The sequence below is a fragment of the Archocentrus centrarchus genome, chromosome 9, assembly GCF_007364275.1.
Source record: "Archocentrus centrarchus isolate MPI-CPG fArcCen1 chromosome 9, fArcCen1, whole genome shotgun sequence".
Taxonomy (NCBI): Eukaryota; Metazoa; Chordata; class Actinopteri; order Cichliformes; family Cichlidae; genus Archocentrus; species Archocentrus centrarchus.
Genome location: NC_044354.1, coordinates 2592762 through 2611838, shown reverse-complemented (window position 1 = coordinate 2611838; position 19077 = coordinate 2592762). Strand labels below are relative to the sequence as shown.

General features: G+C 42.2%; 2 protein-coding genes across 6 annotated transcripts in view; both read left to right on the top strand.

Annotated features, from left to right (window-relative positions):
• LOC115786271 (protein shortage in chiasmata 1 ortholog-like) overlaps positions 1 to 7327 on the top strand; it is a 233130-nt gene extending 225803 nt beyond the window's left edge. For all 4 annotated transcript variants that reach the window (XM_030738351.1, XM_030738352.1, XM_030738350.1 and 1 more), the window contains exons 21-24: positions 462 to 611; positions 2407 to 2617; positions 2942 to 3109; positions 5820 to 7327. In XM_030738351.1, the coding sequence (XP_030594211.1) occupies positions 462 to 611; positions 2407 to 2617; positions 2942 to 3109; positions 5820 to 5824 (534 nt within the window). In that variant the 3' untranslated portion in view covers positions 5825 to 7327. The remainder of the gene's footprint in view (positions 1 to 461; positions 612 to 2406; positions 2618 to 2941; positions 3110 to 5819) is intronic.
• A 520-nt stretch (positions 7328 to 7847) lies between these two features.
• vsig10 (V-set and immunoglobulin domain containing 10) lies at positions 7848 to 17894 on the top strand. Of its 2 annotated transcripts, XM_030737957.1 has the most exons (10): positions 7848 to 8135; positions 8220 to 8507; positions 9908 to 10213; positions 12697 to 12948; positions 15580 to 15864; positions 16097 to 16213; positions 16391 to 16400; positions 16688 to 16864; positions 17394 to 17536; positions 17633 to 17894. In XM_030737957.1, the coding sequence occupies exons 1-10, from the start codon at positions 8084 to 8086 to the stop codon at positions 17725 to 17727; spliced, it is 1725 nt and encodes a 574-aa protein (XP_030593817.1). In that variant the 5' UTR covers positions 7848 to 8083; the 3' UTR covers positions 17728 to 17894. The 2 variants fall into 2 exon arrangements, with proteins under 2 accessions (XP_030593817.1, XP_030593818.1); XM_030737958.1 differs by lacking the exon at positions 16688 to 16864.
• The last annotated feature ends 1183 nt before the right edge of the window (positions 17895 to 19077 follow it).

The following is a 19077-nucleotide window of genomic DNA, read 5'->3' as shown; positions in this document are numbered from 1 at the left end:
CATTCGTAGAGAAAAATGTAGAATAATTCACATCCGTTCAGTGGTGAACTAAAGCAGTGTTTCGACTCCATTCTTAATAAGGGCATGTTTGTATTTTTTAGCTGTGACTAATTAAAGGAATCCATTTGTACTCCTAAAGGATAGCTGGACGGACATTTAGAAAGTGAGCCTTCAGTTCTGTTTTCATATTTCTACGGTCACACTACAGAAACTAGTGGTTGGAGACCAAAACACAACCAAAATGATTGACTGTGTGCACAATAATTAAGAGGTTTACCCTTTTATTTGGAGGGGAAAGCGAAATGTCAAAAAAGTAACTTAAAGGGCCAAATTGTATGTTATTTTTCACATCAATTCGCGGACCAGAAGTAGGGGGCAGGGCCAGGAGTTTGACACCCCTGCTATAGACAAAGTTGCTCTGATTCTGATTTGTCATTGTTTATTTCTTTTGCTTCCACCAGGAAGAAAAGAGCTTGTCACAGTTCCCTGGCATCAACCCTCTGGTTGGACAGCTGATGCTGAGCAGAGCTCCATCCTTCCAGTGGCTCCTGGCGGCCTCTCTGTCTCAGCTCAAGGAGCTGCTCCCTGAGGTGCCACATAAAGTGCTCAAGGTGATCAGACGCAGTAAATATTCTCATTTTATAAACACATTATTATTCTAGACTGAAGGGAAAGTACTGTTCAGTTACCCCAATGCCGCACTCCTACTTTAAGCTGGATCAGTGTCGCTCTATCAGAGTTCTTTAAAAATTATTTTTAAAATTGTTATAGAAATATGCATATCTCTTGAAATAATTTTAAAAATTATTTCATATCTCTTGAAATAATTTTTAAAATTATTTCAAGAGATATGCATATTTCTATAACAGCTGTGCATTTTCTACCATTTTGAGGTGTGATCAGAGTTCAGAAACTTTGATTGTTCACAAACGTAGTAAGGCACAGTCCTACACGTGGCACAGGTGTGAACCATTCATGGTTACACATGCTACAGGTGCACCAGTGGATCTCACATCTGGCATCACAGGGAATGAGCCAGAGAACAAACATTGTAAGCATAGAGCGCTAACATGGAAGTGCCTTAGACCTGCTTTCATTATTGGCCAGCAGAGGGCAACACCTCCGGTTGCAAAGGGGAGGTGTGGCTCCACTTCCTATCTCTGTTGCGAGACAGGCTAAAGTAAATGTAGAATGAATGACTATCCGTGTGGCTATAAAACAGCATCTGTGGCTGCATTAATTTCATATGCATGTCAGTCTGCCAAATTTTATTTAGTTCGGCTGTTTCGAAGAAAAAGTCGAGCTAGCGTCACGGCGGCTTCGGCGTCTGTTCCACAGAAACTTGAACGTTGGCCATAACTCAAGAACGATGTGACCTAAAGTGTTCAAATTCACACCATAGATGCATCTACTTAAACTCTGAGAGTTCAAATCTCTGCAACCTTGACCTCAAGCTAAAGGTTAGAGGTCAAGTTTTCTGAAAATCTTGTGAATGCAATAACTCAGGGTGTTCAAATTCATGCCATAGATGCATACTATTCAAACTAGCTCATCCTCCATCGGGGTCAAACACTTTGACCCTGGTGCTCTCGTTTGGTTGTTTTGGTCTACGGTTGCCTGTAGTTTTTATGGAAAACGCCAACTTGTCTGCAAACACTTGCCAACAGCTGAGTGGTAGTAAAACTGTGAAAAACGCAACGCAAACTGGAGACCATTCCCCTTCAGAGTAAAAGTTGAGCCTCAGTGCTGCAGGCAACATGTTTCAAAAAGGTGCAGCTTTTACTTTGAAGGAAACTGTAGTTTATACAGTTAACATGGCGGTTAGTGAGCACATAACTACAGCTCCACATGCTGAACACACATGTTTCCATCCACAACATTCTCAATAACAGCAAAATGGACAATACAAAAAGTACAATCAAAACAACAAACATTAAAGTTGTTGCTTAAACAGATGATGCACTCTCAGATGAGTCTGTAATGATCAAATTGATGCAGGAAGTAGCCACAGTTTGCTTTCCTTTCTTTTTGCAAAGAGTAAAGTTTAAGAAAGAGGCCCAAACAAAAGAAAAAAACTTACCTGATTTAAAATCCTTTTTTTCCCTGTCAGCTATAAAAGGAAAAAAAAAAAGGAACTCGCCTTTGAAATACAACTGGGAACCAGTTCTATGATGGTGCAAGTGACGAGCAACCACTAGATTTTGATGAAACTGTGATGCAGCATGAATGTAACAAATTAATTTGTGAATATGGCGTAAGAATATGTCACCTATGAATTTCATTTTAATTTGCCGTTGGGGTAACAAAGCCTGGAGCTGTGCCCTTTGATTGTGACTGTATTAGACCTCTAACCTTTCCAGAGTGTTCCCTTTTTCACTCTCACTGCTTCTCTGTCCCGTCCTGCAGGTTTTGGAGCTGCAGATCAAGAAACAGTTTCAGGACACATGTAAGGTGCAGACCAAACAGTACAAGGCCCTCCGCCACCACCAGATGGAAGTTACGCCCAAGGCCGAGCACAAGACGGTGCTCAAGGCCCTGAAGGATGAGCAGACACGCAAGCTGGCCATGCTGGCCGAGCAGTATGAGCAGAGTATCAACGAGATGATGGCCTCAGGCGGTGAGCAGACAGAAGTTAATTTATGTCATCATATTTTCTGGACAAAAAGTTATTGTTGCTAAAATGCAGGAGGTCGAGTTTGAAGAATTGGGTTTACGGAGGAGGATATGAAGCCTTTCTCTGCACCTGTTGCTTATGTTCTAGTATTTTTCCTCCTCCCTGTTCGTCTCCTCTTTTCTCTTCATTCCACGCCGCCCTCATTTACTCCCCCACTATCTCGCTTCTCATCTTACTCCAACCTTCCCTTCTCCCGCCCCTTTCCCTTGGCTTCCTGTGCCCTGTCTGTCCCTGTTGCCCTTCTACTTTCTCCCATCCCTGGATGAGGCCCGGGAAGCGGAATGCCAGGCCCTGAGGCAGCAGCTGCAGCAGGAGATGGAGCTGCTCAATGCCTACCAGAGCAAGATCAAGATGCAGACCGAGGCGCAGACCGAGCGCGAGCAGCAGAAGCTGGAGCAGAAAGTGTCGCTGCGCCGAGCACACCTGGAACAAAAGGTGCTTTATTTTAAATGAGCTACACATTAGATTTTTTCAGCCTCTGTTCAGGATGTTTGCATTCATAGTTGGTCAGTTTGGTCAGCTTAAACAGAATAATGCTGTGTTTGATATAGTCTACAGTTTTATCTGTTTGTGTCAGTTAAAGGCCACCGTAGTTCAGATGCTTGGCACCACACTGAACACCTTTAAGTTGTGAAGTCTTTGCTCTTGTCTCTATTTGTCCCCTAAGACCCCATAAACATCCTATAAAAAGATCACTAACTTTAACCTGAGACTGCACATAAACGATTCCAGGGCTGAAACTTGAAGCCAGCCTCTTACTGTCTCAACTGCTAGTTTCAAGTCTCAGTTAATACAACACAAGGTTTGTTTTTCTAATTATGATCCCAGTTGGTGTCAAAAAGGACACCAGAGCAGGATATGTTTTAGGTTGAGCTTACTTTATGATTGACAGGTTATTACCCTATAGGCAGTTTTCCTCTCATCACATCTGGTTTCAAAAATGAGAAAGCAATAAAAACAGATCAGCTTCAGCTTTACAGACCGTCTTTTCCATCTTTTATATACAGTCTAACCTGACATACAACACAACATGCCTTCTTTAATTAGAAGGAACAAAATATCCAGAAAAATTAAAAAAGAAAAAGGAAACACTGTGCATCTCAGTAACTGATGCTGCACTGTTTTAAAGTTTGTATCACCTTCTTCCAGCATCCTCCTCAGATATCACTTCTTCTATTCATACATGAAGGAAGGAGATCTTTTAAAGCTCCATGTGGAGGTGCTAATCTGTTGAAAAGCAACTATTTCACCTTAAGCTTAAGGGAACAGATCCGGGTATTCATTTGCATCCACATCAGCGAGCAGTGTGGGCATTAAAGGTGACCCAGACAGACGTGCACAGGGTCACACAGACGCACAGATTTCCCTCACCATAGGTGGCGATGACAGGTCGCTTCCTGCGGGGCACAGGCAACCATTTCTTTCCCACACACACTTGTAATGACGGTGAAATCTCCAGACAACAGTATTGAGCTCTTATTACAGCATCATCCTCCATATTTTTAACAGCTACCAGTTAATATGGTGCAGCTTATTATTAAAGCTGGTTCGCTGCTGTATCTGTTCAGTCTGAAGTGGCTGAATTCGCTGCTCTGTGCTCAGCTGTGATATGAGCAGCTGTTGTTGGGCTTTGTCATCTTTTGTGATAATTTTACCAACATTTGATAGTTTAATCCGTCTTTGTCCCGTAATGTGCTGCAAGTCACTCCTAATGCACATCTATCTTCACCACGACTTTTTATGCAGCCTGTTTGGTATAGCAGTGAGGTGTAATAAGATGAGAGCTGAGAACGCCTCCTTCCAAAGTGGCCTGCATCATCGCTACAGTCTGGTAGGCAGCACTCAACAACAAAGGCAGGGACCTTCGAAATGCCACCTGCCGTCCAGCGTAGCCAGTGTGAGCTGTGGTGGTCTGTTGCCATCTCCTGGTAGTATCCAGATCTGCACACTGAGACTGGGATGATGTCATGGTTTTAGAAGCACTATTGTCCTCCGGTTCAGTTCATGGTCAGAGTCTGGAGTTTTCTGTGCATGCTCAGTAGTTGGCCAGATTGCCGTATTGAACCACACATGGCTTTGTCTGCACCTGCAGGTGTGTGTGTGTGTGTGTGTGTGTGCGTTGAGTTTGATTTGGGGTGAATACATGCTGACAGAGTTGCACATTCAAGGTAAAAAAAGCAAACAAAAAACCCCTGAAGTCTACATACAGTTACACATATCATAATGTTACTTAATGAGGAAATTAAAAATGCACAGTGTAAACAGCTCTGCACCTGCTGCTCTTACTTGAGACATTTGATCACCTCGTGCCCACTGTCACACAGAAAGGTTAAAAAAATGAACAAACAGACGTTGTGTCCTGTGACCGAGCAGTGAACAGTTCATGAAAAATAACTCACGGCTTATGAAAAGGAAAATTCAGGCAAATGACCAGTAAGAATAATGTGAGGGTCATTAAGTCTGGACGATATTAACAAATCCTGGCCGAGAACTGAACCTGATCCACAGCCTCCTGTGGAGGCGGCACATAAAACCTGTTAGATCTGTTCCCACTGATGAAGATGATGATAAATTAATGTTGTCGCAATTTTCTGATATCCTTGCATAAATGTAGCTGGTTTCATCAGTTACTCAGGGGTCCTGCATCACAGCCACAGGAAACTATTCTGAACCGTTTCCTTCCTGCTTTTACAGGTCAAACTGTGATCAGACTCAAACTTTGATGCAGAAACAAGGAGCAAAGTTAATGTTTGAAGAACATCAGACGTGTAAATCAAGCACTCAAAGCAATTTTTGCTACTTTCATTTCACACATTCATACAGCACTTCATTTTATGCCTTTAAGCTCTTCCTGACTGTCACACTGATGATGCATCAGGGCCAGTTTGGGGTTTAGTATCTTGCTGACCCGTCGGCCCTTCTGATTATTAGCTGACCCCCTCTACCTCCTGAGCAGATCCCATATTCCTCTCTGTTATTTTCTAAAGTGCTGAACCTTCATGGCTGTATTTGTTTTTAAGTGCAGCGTAGAGGCTGCTTTAAACATTTAAACTGGAGGGGAAATCAAACCTAATAATCACCAGAAACAGCCAAACGTATCCTAGAAATGAGTAAACTCCATTTCTTGTTCCCACGTCACCTGCAGATTGAAGAGGAGCTGGTTTCCCTTCAGAAGGAGCGAACCGACCGCATCAAACACTTGCTGGAGCGTCAGGAGCGGGAGATCGACACCTTCGACATGGAAAGCGTGCGTCTCGGCTTCAGCAACCTGGGCACTTTGGACTTTCCCAAGGACGACTACAGATGAGGGGCTGCTATTCCTGCCGCCACCGTCTGCTTGTAGTCCCCCCCCGGGTGTCTATCTGCCTCAGAACACCTCACCTCTCCTTTGACCTGACCTGACAGTGCAGGTGTTCACTGCTGCTGACGCCCGCCCTCAGACACACGTTTAAAAAAATGAGAAAAAAAAAAAACAGCTTGGGGATGAGCGCTGTGTGTTTTCTGGGCCGCTCAGACGGGATCGATGGCCGGTTTGAGTGTCCCCCCTCCCCAGCAAACCAACCTATACTTCCTACCCTCCTCGCCTCTGTGGTGTCACAAGACGACAAAAAAAAAAACATATGCTGGATAACTTCTTGTGGTTGTCATGTTTTTGTAAGAATAACATAGTCACAGTGTTTCTTGTTTCTCGTGCAATGATGACACTTCTGGTGTGACTAAAAGTGGAAATTGAGAGAAGGAGGGAGAGAAGATTGAGGGCGGTAGGATGCACAAAAATCGCTCCAAAACCATGCATTTTCAGAGATTTGGGTTTTTTGTTTTGTTTTGTTTTTTGTCTCAAGCAGTGCAAAAAATAATCTCTCAAAGCGATAAACGGATCCTTCTGCAGCCGCTCGTCTCGGCTGCTTCTTTTTGGTATTTATTCATCGAGAGGTTTTTAGGACCAATTTGAAGAATTTGATACTTTGACAGAAAACTCGATGTACATACAGGTACACTTGTAGTATATGTGATTCCTTCATGCGATTACTGGAGGGTGGGTGAACCATGGTACTCAACATGTGTATTGTACTGATTTCTCTGCACTGGCAGTCAATGTGAAACATAATACAGATGTGAACTCCCAGCTGGCACAAAGGGCTTCATGGGGAGGGCAGGGGGACTTGTACTTTGTGTATAGAAGGATCTATGGAGAGCTTTTACTTATTTTCGTATTTTACTAATACATCTAGTCATAAATCAAGTTCAGATATCTGGCATATTAGTAAATGAAGATATCTCTAATTATATTTTGACTAGTCAAAATACCTATTTGAGATATCTCTTGTCACGGCCCCTCCTCTGACCTGCAGGGGCGGTGCTTCCTGCAGGCAGAGGTGGGCCTTGTGTAATTGGAGCCACCTGGGCTCACTAATATAAGCAGGGTTAAACTAATTATTCTCCCCTCTCTGCTCCTCCAGGTAATTTTGGTTTGTCTTTGGTTCTGGTTTGGTTTTGGGTTGCAGTATTCATTCAGCTTTCCACATACATGTCCACGTACTCATACATTGCATACACTGACCATCATGACATACTCACATCTCATATTTATCTTTCCTTTGGTTTTGCTTAAGTTTCAATAAAACGAATTTGTTGGCCTATACCTTTGTCTCCCCTCATTCTTTGTTACGGGCCGTGAGCCAGCCTGTGACACATGAAATATCAAACGTTCAAAAGTAAAGTGCTCCTCAGCAGTGATTAAAAACTGTAGTTACACTTTGTAGAGGATAATTACAAAAAGAAACTTTGTTAAAGTTTAATTATTTATTTCATTTATAAAAAATTGTCCTTGGTCCATTAATAAGTTCTAGACTGTAAACCAATATTTTAGGCTGCATAGTGTTTTTATAGATCCATCTGATTTTCCTTCTGAAAAATACAGAATGTGATATGATTTGATGCTTACATTTCTATGCTTGTTTTGTCCTTCCCCTTATTTCTGATGTCAGTGGGTTACATTAGCAGCCTGGCCATCGGGTTAAAGGTAAATTCTTGTTCTGATTGTGTTTTGTTTTTTGTATTAAAAAAGAGAAACGGTCATAAAAGAGAGCTGATTTATTATGAAAACAAAATGTGCTACTGTACCTTTAAGAAGGTGAGCTTAAGGTGTGGTTTATATCCTGGCAAAGTTTCCGGCTTGGCACGCTCCTGTAAACGGAGCACCGCGACCAGATTTTGGTGAATCATACTGACAGAGCGCTGCTGCCTCCTGGCACTGGAGCCGGTGTGCTGTGGGGTATAATGGGCAGACTGGTGCCCGGTGTGTCGCCGTGTGTCACCGACGCGCTCCCGCAGGTGGACTAGTCAGACAGGTTTGACCTACAAGCTCAACTGTTCACTCATTAATGAAGGCGATGTAGGGAAGTTATCATGAAGATAGTGGCAACTTTAGCGCTTCTGCAGCTGTGGATATCAGCAACAGGTGAGTCTGGATCAACGCAGAAAATACAGGTGAGTGTGAAACCCCAGATTTCATCGTTTTTTTTTCCCTCTCATCTCGTTACAGCGAGAGTTTCGGGTTCTGGCTCAACCGAAACAGCTCTGTCAGCCTCACCGGGTGACATCGTTCTACTTCCGTGTGACACAGGAGGTCAAGGAACGCCGTTATTAACGAAATGGCTCAAAAATGGACATGAAATCAACTCTTCATCCTCCGCACCGCGCCTCACCGTGCTGCAGAACGGGAGTTTGAACATTCAGCAGGTCATACCTGAAGATGAGGGGAGTTACCTGTGCAACGCCACACTACCTGGCAGCAAGTCCTTCCAGGCAGGTTTTCAGCTTCGAGTAAGCAGTAAGTGTGTACGCTAATTTAGAATGACTCCGTTATATTGAGCTGATGTGGGTGCTGCTTACCGGTGTTCTTCATTACATTTCTAGAAAGCGCAAACTGGTTTATCAACATAACACACAGGCCGCTGCTTAACAACACGTGACTTGTGTAGCTTGCGCAAGCCCTCCTTTTGCCCGCACGCTTCTCTCAGAGCACTCTGGCTTCCTCACACAGTCCTAAGACACGCATACAGGTTAATTAGTTATTATAAATTGGCCATAGGTGTGAATGTAAGGGTTAGAGACAGGCACCCATTCACGATGTGTGGATGTACCCTGTGACAGATGGAGTGGGCTCCAGCACCCCTGTGACCCTGCGTTGGATGAGAGGATAAGAAGATGGACAGGTGTGACTATAAAGACTTTAGTTATCTGTGTGGCCACAGCTAGAAAAACTGTCTGTAAAATGACTCAAGAATAACATTTGGAGACTTAAGCAGTAATAGGAGCTGGTTAACATCTAAGTTCACTAGATGGACTCACGGTGGGACATCAGGCTGCTCGATCATCATCACGCTGTGCTCTATTTAACACGACTACTTGTTGAGCTTCAAAGTGTTTTTATTTGCATTTCTTTTTGGCAAAACTCTCCTCCCAGAGCCTTCTGAGGAGTGACTTTGGACTGTTAGGGATGGGTGTGTACAGTGGTTTAAGAAAAGGGGTGCGGTGGATTCATAACTCAAGAATGCACAAGAGCTTCTGTGTGAAACAGACCCTTTCATTTTAATTTTCTTACACTTACTGAAACTAAGATCTGATGGGCTGTTCTGCTGTAGCAGGACATCAGAAGAAGCAACTGCAGCATGTCTGAAGTTTGCCTGAGAGAACCTTAATGCTCCACTTTGCTGCAGGGAAAATGTTTTATGGACTGAATGAGGTTGAATTGTTTGGGAAAGAACTTTCAGAACTGTGTCCGGGGCCCCAGCATGAAAGCATCATCCCACAGAAACGTGATGGAAGGAGCATCATATTGGTGGGTCACCGTGTCTGCAGGCTGCACGCTGAAGCACAGCAGAAACTTTTTCCTGCAGCAAGCCGTTAACCTGAAACATCAAAGTAAATAAATGTGCTACAAAGTAACTCAAATCAAAGCAAATCAGAAATCAGCTGGAGAACATTGTGTTTTATAAACCGGAGACACGCTGTGGTCATACTTTGATGAATATCAGATCAGATGGATAATTAAACTGTATGTGTGATGAATGTTACAGTGCAAAAACATTTTTCTTCTCCAAATATGACTTTAATGTTGCTTACATCATTTACAGTAATACATTTTTAAAGTAATTTATCTCATACATTAGAAAGTTACTCTGAATGAGGTCCCACTAAGTGTTAATGCACTGTACATATTTATTTCAGGTGGATCAGAAAATGTGTCTACATCCATCAGTCCTGCCACTGCACTGCCCAATGGGACCCTCTTCACGTCTCGGGGCTCATCACTTACTTTAAACTGCTCGCGCTCCTCTCACCCATCCCAGCAGCTGACCTGGGCCTTCAGAGGCGACTCGTCAAGCAATGACTCGCTGCTTTCAGGCTCTGGATCCTGGCTGGACTTCAGGATAGAAAACATTCAGGCCAGCGCTCAAGGAGTTTACAGCTGCATGGCCCACAACCCCGTCTCAAATCAGACCGTCTCTAAGAGCACAGAGCTGCTGGTGTACTGTGAGTATCACAAACAGCTGCTGTGACTGGTATTAAAGTGATCATTTTTACAGATGCACAAACATATGGCTTACACCTACCTAAAAGGATCGCATGTGACAGTTTCGCTGCAGAGCGGAGCGCAGCTGATCCTGGGTGCTGTAAGCATCACTGAAACCTGGTTTCTGAATAATTAATGGGTTATATCACTTAAATGAAGAAATAGAAACAGCCTTTATTGTCCTGCAAAGGGGAAATTCAGTGTAACAGCAGCAAAAATATAAAAATGTAGCAAACATTTGTTATTTGTCATTTTTAATAAGTATTTTTGTTAGGATCTGATACCGAGCCCAAGTGAAAAAAACAAAATAATTTTTTTTTTCCAAACTTAAGGTGGAATCCACAAAAAGAGGCTGATTACAGTGTTGAAGGTTTATAGGGAACATTTAGTTTCCACCCAGAGATTCAGCTGAATGAAATATCCTTTTATTCCCAGTTTTATCGGTGAAACTGCTGTCTGAGCATAAAAACATATTTAACTCTTAAATGATGTGACCACATTAAATAAACATGTAACCTCCTGCTGCACCACAAATGAGAAAATGATAGCATGCGAGCAAAGACTGAGGGAGGATATTCAGAGCTGTGCTGATGGGCAGAAAAAAGCTGAGTCATGACTCACCGTCAGCCGAGAGGAGGCGAAAGGAACCAAAAAAGGCCAAAACGCCACCCTGAAGCTGCACTCATGCTGTGAATGCAACGATTAAGTGTGACGTGGCAATGATTTTATCTTTGTGGCTTCTGTTAAAAAAACATTATTATTATTATTATTATGGTTATAATGTATTATTAAGGTGAGGAAGTTGTGGAATGGACTTCCTGAATTCTTGACGCACAACTTTTTCTGTGCTTTTTGCTCACTTCCTGCAGCTGACGTTTCAACATGAAAAAGCTGTGAGCATGAATATTCCAAAATAAGTTCAGATATTTTCCTAAATTTCTTTGAGCATAATCGATCTATGAATGCATGGACAGCAGAGACACAGCCTGATGTATTATGTCCGTGTAAGCAAATTATTACAGTCTGTGCTCAACAACATGCAAATGATCAACAAACAGCTTTTTGTGCTGCGTTTGAAGGAAGAAATTTCCATTGATAAATTCATAATAAATTATTATTTACTTGGCTTTATATTATAATTAAATTAAAAGCTTTCTCTTTTTCCTACCTGTTCATAACTGGTACTGAATAGTGTATTTCTTCACAGAAAACAAAGTAGTGCTGATTATTGATGACTTTTGTGTGGACGTCTTTCTTTGCAGTTGTTCAGTAACTAAAAGTTTGTGTAAGTGGTTTGTTCAGGTGGGAAAAAGTAGGTCAAACTCTAAACAGTTTATTATCATTATAGTTTTTAAATATTCTTTGTTTTAATACTGAACTGTGTAAAACTCACTCGTTGTATGTCGTATATGTACGGTAGAGTCTGAGAAGCTTGTTCAGCTTTCAGCCTGTGAATCAGAATCAGAAGCCTTTATTGTCAGCAGGTGCTTCATAAACACTGCTGTGCTTCCAGTTTCCACCAGAACATTTAGTAATTAGTGGGAAATCATCAGAAATAGGTCGTCTTCTTTTGGCTGCTCCCTTTAGGCGATCCCACAGTGGATCATCTGCCTCCGTCTCACACTATTCCCAGCATCCTCCTCCTGTCACACCACCCCACTGAATGTCCTCCTTTCTCTTTTCCTTCTGCCCACTATTCCACTTCTGCACACATCCAAACCATCTCAGTCTCGCCTCTCCAACTTTGTCTCCACACTGCTCTGTGTGAGCCATCCCTCTGATGTGCTCCTCTTTAACCCGGTCCATCCTGGTTACCCTCAACAAGAATCTCAGCATCTTTAACTCTGCCACCTCCAGCTCGGCCTCCTGTCTTTTTCTTAGTGCTACTGTCTTCAAACCAGATATTGTAGCGCTCTTGCTGCTATTCTGTCATAAATCACCCCGATACGTCTCCACCCATCTGTTGATTTGGACCCCAGACTTCAGAACGAGGTATCAAAAGTTAAATTGTTGTTCTAAGCAAAGAGAAGCTTCCTCAGAATCCAATCACGGCTGGATGGACTGTGCAGTGGCACCATAAAGCACTCTGCAGATCAGCTGTATTCATAACAGGATCAGGCAGACCAAAAGTGAGCACGCGATCAGAAGATCGATACTTTCAAATGTGTTAACTGAATGATAGAATAGCATTACAGGTGCAGAGCTTAATAGCTGTGGTCTCTAAGGCACCTCTTCAGAGGGGAAGCAAGTTTACATGTTGTGGAGCAGGCATGGAGTTAAGCAATTACCATCTGTAACAAGAAAACTTTGGACTAAATTAGTCTCTTCACTGGTGGATCAAAGAGTTTGTTTTTTAAAATCCTCCCCTGAACAAATAGGAATCGTGGCTACATATTTTTTTAATCATGTTCATTACTGATGTTTTTATTTTTTTTCTTCTTAGATGTCTCAGACAGACACCCTGAGTGCTTGTGGGCCCTGACACAGGACCCCTCTCATATCCAGTTCACCTGCACCTGGTTGGGAGTTTATCCCACCCCAGAGCTGCGTTGGGAGGATGATCCGTTCGAGCCGGCGTACAGCCTGTCCGTGATGATGAACCGCTCCGTGCTGTCCGAGGGGCAGAGCGTGAGGTGCGCGGCCCGACACCTACTGCTCGGCCCGGGAAAAGAGAAGTCGTGTTCGCTGACCCTCAGTAAGTTTGTTGTTGTGAAATGAGCCTCTTAACAATCCTGAGATGTTCAGTGCGCTCAGTCCACTGAGACTCGCCACTGTTGACTGAGTTCACCTGCAATCACTGTTCAGAATACTACTGCTATGCAGGTAGTACTCACAATCAGAGTACATTATTTCCAGAGAGGAAATTACTTCGTGACAATAAAAATAGTTATGTATGGGTATGTACAGGTTATGTATGACACATACAAGAGAATGTCAAGTGAAAGTAACTCAGGTATCGGTCTGTTGTCACTGATTAGCATCAAAGCGAGGAGTTGTCCATAATTTGGACACCATACGATTTTCTGACACTCGTCACAGCCGTGATGTCAGTTTGAGCCCGTTTGTGTCCACCACCCTCAGTCTGCTGCCCCAGCACACCAGAGGACGGCAGAGGTCCCCACAGACTCCTAAAACATCTTCAGCCGCCTCAGAAAATCGAGCTGGCTCTGACGCTTCTTCCAGTTAATTTACAATGTGAACAGCAAGATATTTGTAATCATCAGCTCTCCACACAGTCCATGCATGGAAAACAGAAGAAAGACAGATTGTATTAGCATCTTTAAAAAAAAACAAAAACCCTAGCCTGTCAAAAAAGTGTTACAGAATAATAATTCCATATCCCCAATCTAATCCCACTTTTGTCTATCGTTTAGGATTTCCTTCAGGGTGTTTCTGTAAAACTGTGTCACAGTAAACAGAAACCATTCACAAGATATGTGACTTATGTGAGAAAAATATGAATTGCAGGAATTCAAACATTGTGAGCGATGCATATTTCCGTCGGAGGATAAATACACGTGCTCTCTCACTTCATTCCTGTCATAAATTCTGGTCGTTATGTGTCACCTGCTCCATTTCTCCTGTGAGGCTAAACAGCTTCGCAACGAAAAGTGTTTAATATTACTTCAGAAATGTGGCTAAAATTGTGTAACATGGTTTAAGATATTTATCTGATACTTTCATATCAAATACGTCAGATATCCAGTGCTGATGAGAATGGCACTCAGTAGTGTGCTCCTGAGGACAGAAAGCAGGACACGTGGACAGCTAGTGAGTCACCTAGTTGTGTAAAGGTTATCATCACATGAAGACCTTGTTCAAACAATGAGATGATGCAACAGAGTGCGAGTTGCTGTTATGCTCTCGGCCTTCTTCACTACTTCACTTTTAAAAAATGTTCTGGGAAACTGTCAGAATACTGGAAACGTGTTCAAGTCAGAATTTGCCTTAAAAAAAAAAAGAGCAAACTTTGGCTTTAATATAAAAAGCAATTAATACTGTTGTAGTAGTAAAACTGTCACCAGAGAAGAAGCCATAAATTTCCACTGTGCTAAGGCATGCAGCCAGTTATTTGGGGGGGGGTTTGGTCACAAGTTCTCATCATCCATGACGTATAGAAAGCGACTGGTCTTAATAATAAAACCAAAATCCCCTCAAAATATTGTGTTAATTTATCAAATGGGAAAAAAGAAGCAATTTATTACTGAAATCTTATGATCAGCATGATCAAATGCTTATGTGCTCTCTTGATAAGAGTTAGAGAAGATCAATAATCATGTTTGTATAGTAAATATAAGGTTTCTGCACTGAGACCATCAGCTAAAAACTAGAAATAAGCTCTCTTATTTCTTAGTGTCTGCATCTTCAGACTCGAGATGTGAAGGATCATCCATGTTTTATCATCTCTGAAGGGGTCCCCTCCCCAAAGTGAAAATGTGAAGCAAAGAGCCAACCCAACAGGGATCTGGATAAAATACCATCCTTCTTGAACCTTATCTCAAGCTTCAGCTCCTGAACTGAAGTCAGGGCTCTGACACATGGAAACGTTCATAAACATACTTTGTTATTGTCAGCAGATTAGATGTGCGACCTTCCCGTCTCCGGAGAATTTCACTAATGCCGGCTAACAGCAGCTAACAGCGGTGCTTACTGACAGAAAAGTTCAGGATGTCCTCAAAAACTCGCTTCAGTATCGCTGTCATTGGACAAAAGTGAGCTTCACTGACTCATCGACTTGTATCAAACTCCTTTCACAAAGTTTTCCAGCTTACAGAGTAAATGGACTTGGATACATATTGAGAGCTGAGGTTAACAGTGGACTGACAGGCAATCATGTCAATGGCAGCTAGAGTTGTTTGTCCTACAGCGACCACTGTAGCTAGGATTATGTACTTGATTTGGGCGGGGTAAGAAATTTTATTAGCCAAAGAACCTGAATACATACAAAATCCAGTTCTTGAATTATGATTTCATTTATTAACTGGAAGAAGTTATCCAAACCTACCTGACCCGATGTAAAAAAAAGAAATTGCCCCCTTTTGTTAAATCATGAATTAACTGAGATTAGCCTTACTTTTTGAAAAGCTGAATTTAATTCCATGAGCCAAACCCAGGCCTGACCACAGCTAGACCTAAATTACTTTTTCACACAGGGCAGGTACGTTTGAATACCTTTTTTTCCCCTTAATTATGAAATTCATTGTAAGCTTCTGCTTATGGCTTTCTTCCCACAAAAATCTAAATAAGTTAATTTAAATTGTGCATGTAAATTGTCTGAGGTGTTTTGCTGCCACAGCAGATGAATCTTTGTCTCTTTCTCTCTCAGAGCTTCCTTACCCTGAAGGCGAACCAATGGCCGCTGTTCTGGAGGCAGACAATGTAACCCTAAAGTGCACTGAGGCTGTGTCCACACCCCCTGCAAACACCACATGGAGAAAGGGGCAAGAGCAGGTCTACATTGTACCTGGATCAAAGTACATCCTGTCTGAGGAAGGTCCCGTCTTCATGCTGACAATAGTGAATGTCACCAAAGATGATGAAGGCATCTATTTCTGCCGCAGCGAGAACCCGCTCGGCGTCCGCGAGCTGGAAGTCTACCTCACTGTGAAGAGTGAGTTTTGAATGAGAGGAACAGTTTGGCATGAATGATTTCACAGAGCAGATCATTTGAATGATGTTGCATATTTTGTCAGTAAGATGAAATGCAAATGAGTGGAAACATTTCAAAAAGAAGCGCTGAATGGAGCAGAGGCGTCGACTCCACCTCTGGAATGTGGATAAACCGGCTGCTCCGCCCTTTTTTGTGCTTCATAATCCTCCCCTAACGTCTTGTTTGGTTTCAGGGACCTCGTCTGCGTACACGGGAGCAGTCATCGGCATATTTATAGCAGCACTGGTTGTGGGATCAACTGTCATCGTAGCCAAAACTGTATACAACAGCAGACATCGCATTTGCCTGGGTAATTTATGTTTCTGCACTTTGCAATTAAACCACATTATTAATTACTGCATAAATAAGAGGGCCAACCTCTGATCACATAAAAAATTCTGGATTTTAAATTTATGTGAACTGTACAAAACATGAAAATCCACTAATAGGGATGCCATTCTTTGTCTTTGTATTTTTGTTTCAATAGGTGGCTTCGGGTGAGTATTTCACATTTACTTATGTACTGCTTACTTATTTGAGTTACTCCATGATGCAGCTAAAATACTTTATGTGCTTTAGTCTGTGTTGAATTTTAAATGCATTGTTTATTAGTTAAATAAAGGACAGCTCAAACAGTAAATCATATCATCAATTCAACAACAGTACGTTTAAATTCATTTTGACTTTTCCACCTCTGCATGCTTCCTTGAATCCTCATTAACATGTTAAAAGCATTCCAAGAGCATTCCTCACAACAAATTGAGCATAACCCCAGTTGTCTCAGTTCCAGCCTGGATCACCTGATGTCACAGCTGATTGCCTTCATTGCATTCTGTTGGCCAATCATATCTGCTCAGCCTGCTCATGCCTGCTGCTGCCTTTACAAGCTGCTTTGCAACCCACCTCCATCCCAGCTCCTCCATTTGTGGCGCTCGTTGCCTTCATGCTCTCCACGTACGCAGTGTGTCAAATGCCAGTTTTGTGGTTGAAGGCTTAGTGTGTTTATACCTCCTCCATCTCACATGCTCCCTTTATTTATTTTTTATAATCACAGTCTAAATGAAAACTCCTATTGCGCTCCTCACCTTACATGGATGGTTTATGGCAGAACTGTGAAAAATAAATTCTTCAGCTAAATGATTAAAGTTTCATTTGAGAAGCAGCAGAACATCTTTTTTGCTTGACTGAAACATTTTCGGTTGTATTCTTTGTGGGTCATTCACTTTAAAACAGTACTCCAAAGCGCCCCTAGTGGCCAAACATTCCACCTGGTACCATTTTAATTTTGGTCACTTTTCTAGTTGAGGTAGCCTGTGTTCTAATAATGTCCTTACACCTCTGGAATTTGGACACAGATATGAACACAATAATTTCTGACAAGCACTGACTAACAAATCATTGATTAGCATCAGTGCTAAAGACTCAGATATTTATTATCATGCTTCCAGGCTGCATTGAGCTCTAGGGTCATAATATTCTCTCCTCTGTAGACAAGTGGACGATGAAGAAGGAGACGTGTTGAGTCTGGTGGAGTCGGACGATGAACAAATCTTCCAAGATGCAGTTCCCCAGCTGCCTCCCATAACCAACGGAGGCCACACAACACTCGTCCAGATCCATCGAATCCCATCGAGTAGGACTTCATCACAGCAGTTTGCATTTTGTTTTTTCAGTGGTTTGTAATTTCAGTGCAAAAATTTTTGATAATATAAATATGTCCTCTATTCAGGTGATCACGAGGATGCAGAAACTGCTGACACAAGTCCACAGCAGCTGGAAGACGCCGTGCAGACGGAAGAGCCCGAGGATCTTGTAGAATTTTAGGTTTTGGGTATTTTTAGAGTGCCGTTTCATTTTAGCTCAATTTACTCCTGAAGAGAATGTGAACAGAATCGGTGGCAGAAAAAAAATGCTTCTTCTTTTGTTTTTAAAACAGCGATTCAAATTTTTATAAACTTGTTTTATGATTATTTTCTTTTTACAGTGTTCAAAACCGTGTAATACAATAAATGTATTTAAACAAATATTCTTTGCATCTTTGATTTATTTTCAAAGGCCTTCACCTTGTGGTATGCAAACTGTAGTCTGACTATCCCAGCCGAGAGTGCAGCGGAGCCATTTCACAGAAATGCAGTCGAGTCGGTTCAGCTCCTGTGTGGGATTGTGTTACAGAAACAAACTGACTCGCCCACTTAAATTCAGTTAAATCTTATCAGCTTTACATGAGTCACAGTAGCCTGATGTGCTGAAATTAAAATGCAGGATATGAGAACAAATCAGTTGATCTACACAAAATGATTTTAACCTACAGCTGCTGGTCATAAAATTAGAATATCATGAAAAAGTTCATTTATTTCAGTAATTCCGTTCAAAAAGTGAAACTTGTATATTATATTCATTCATTACACACAGACTGATATATTTCAAATGTTTATTTCTTTTAATTTTGATGATTATAACTGACAACTAATGAAAACCCCAAATTCAGTATCTCAGAAAATTACAATATTACTTAAGACCAACACAAAAAAAGGATTTTTAGAAATGTTGGCCAACTGAAAAGTATGAACATGAAAAGTATGACCATGTACAGCACTCAGTACTTAGTTGGAGCTCCTTTTGCCTGGATTACTGCAGCAATGCGGCGTGGCATGGAGTCCATCAGTCTGTGGCACTGCTCAGGTGTTATGAGAGCCCAGGTTGCTCTGATAGTGGCCTTCAGCTCTTCTGAAATGTTTGGTCTTGTGTATCACATCTTCCTCTTCACAACAGCCCATAGATATTCTATGGGGTTAAAGGTCAGGTGAGTTCGCTGGCCAATTAAGAGCAGGGATACCATGGTCCTTAAAGCAGGTACTGGTAGCTTTGGCACTGTGTGCAGGTGCCAAGTCCTGTTGGAAAATGAAATCTGCATCTCCATAAAGTTGGTCAGCAGCAGGAAGCATGAAGTGCTCTAAAACTTCCTGGTAGATGGCCGCGTTGACCTTGGACCTCAGAAAACACAGTGGACCAACAGCAGCAGATGACATGGCACCCCAAACCATCACTGACTGTGGAAACTTTACACTGGACCTCAGCCAGCATGGATTCTGTGCCTCTCCTCTCTTCCTCCAGACTCTGGGACCTTGATTTCCAAAGGAAATGCAACATTGACTTTGATCAGAGAACATAACT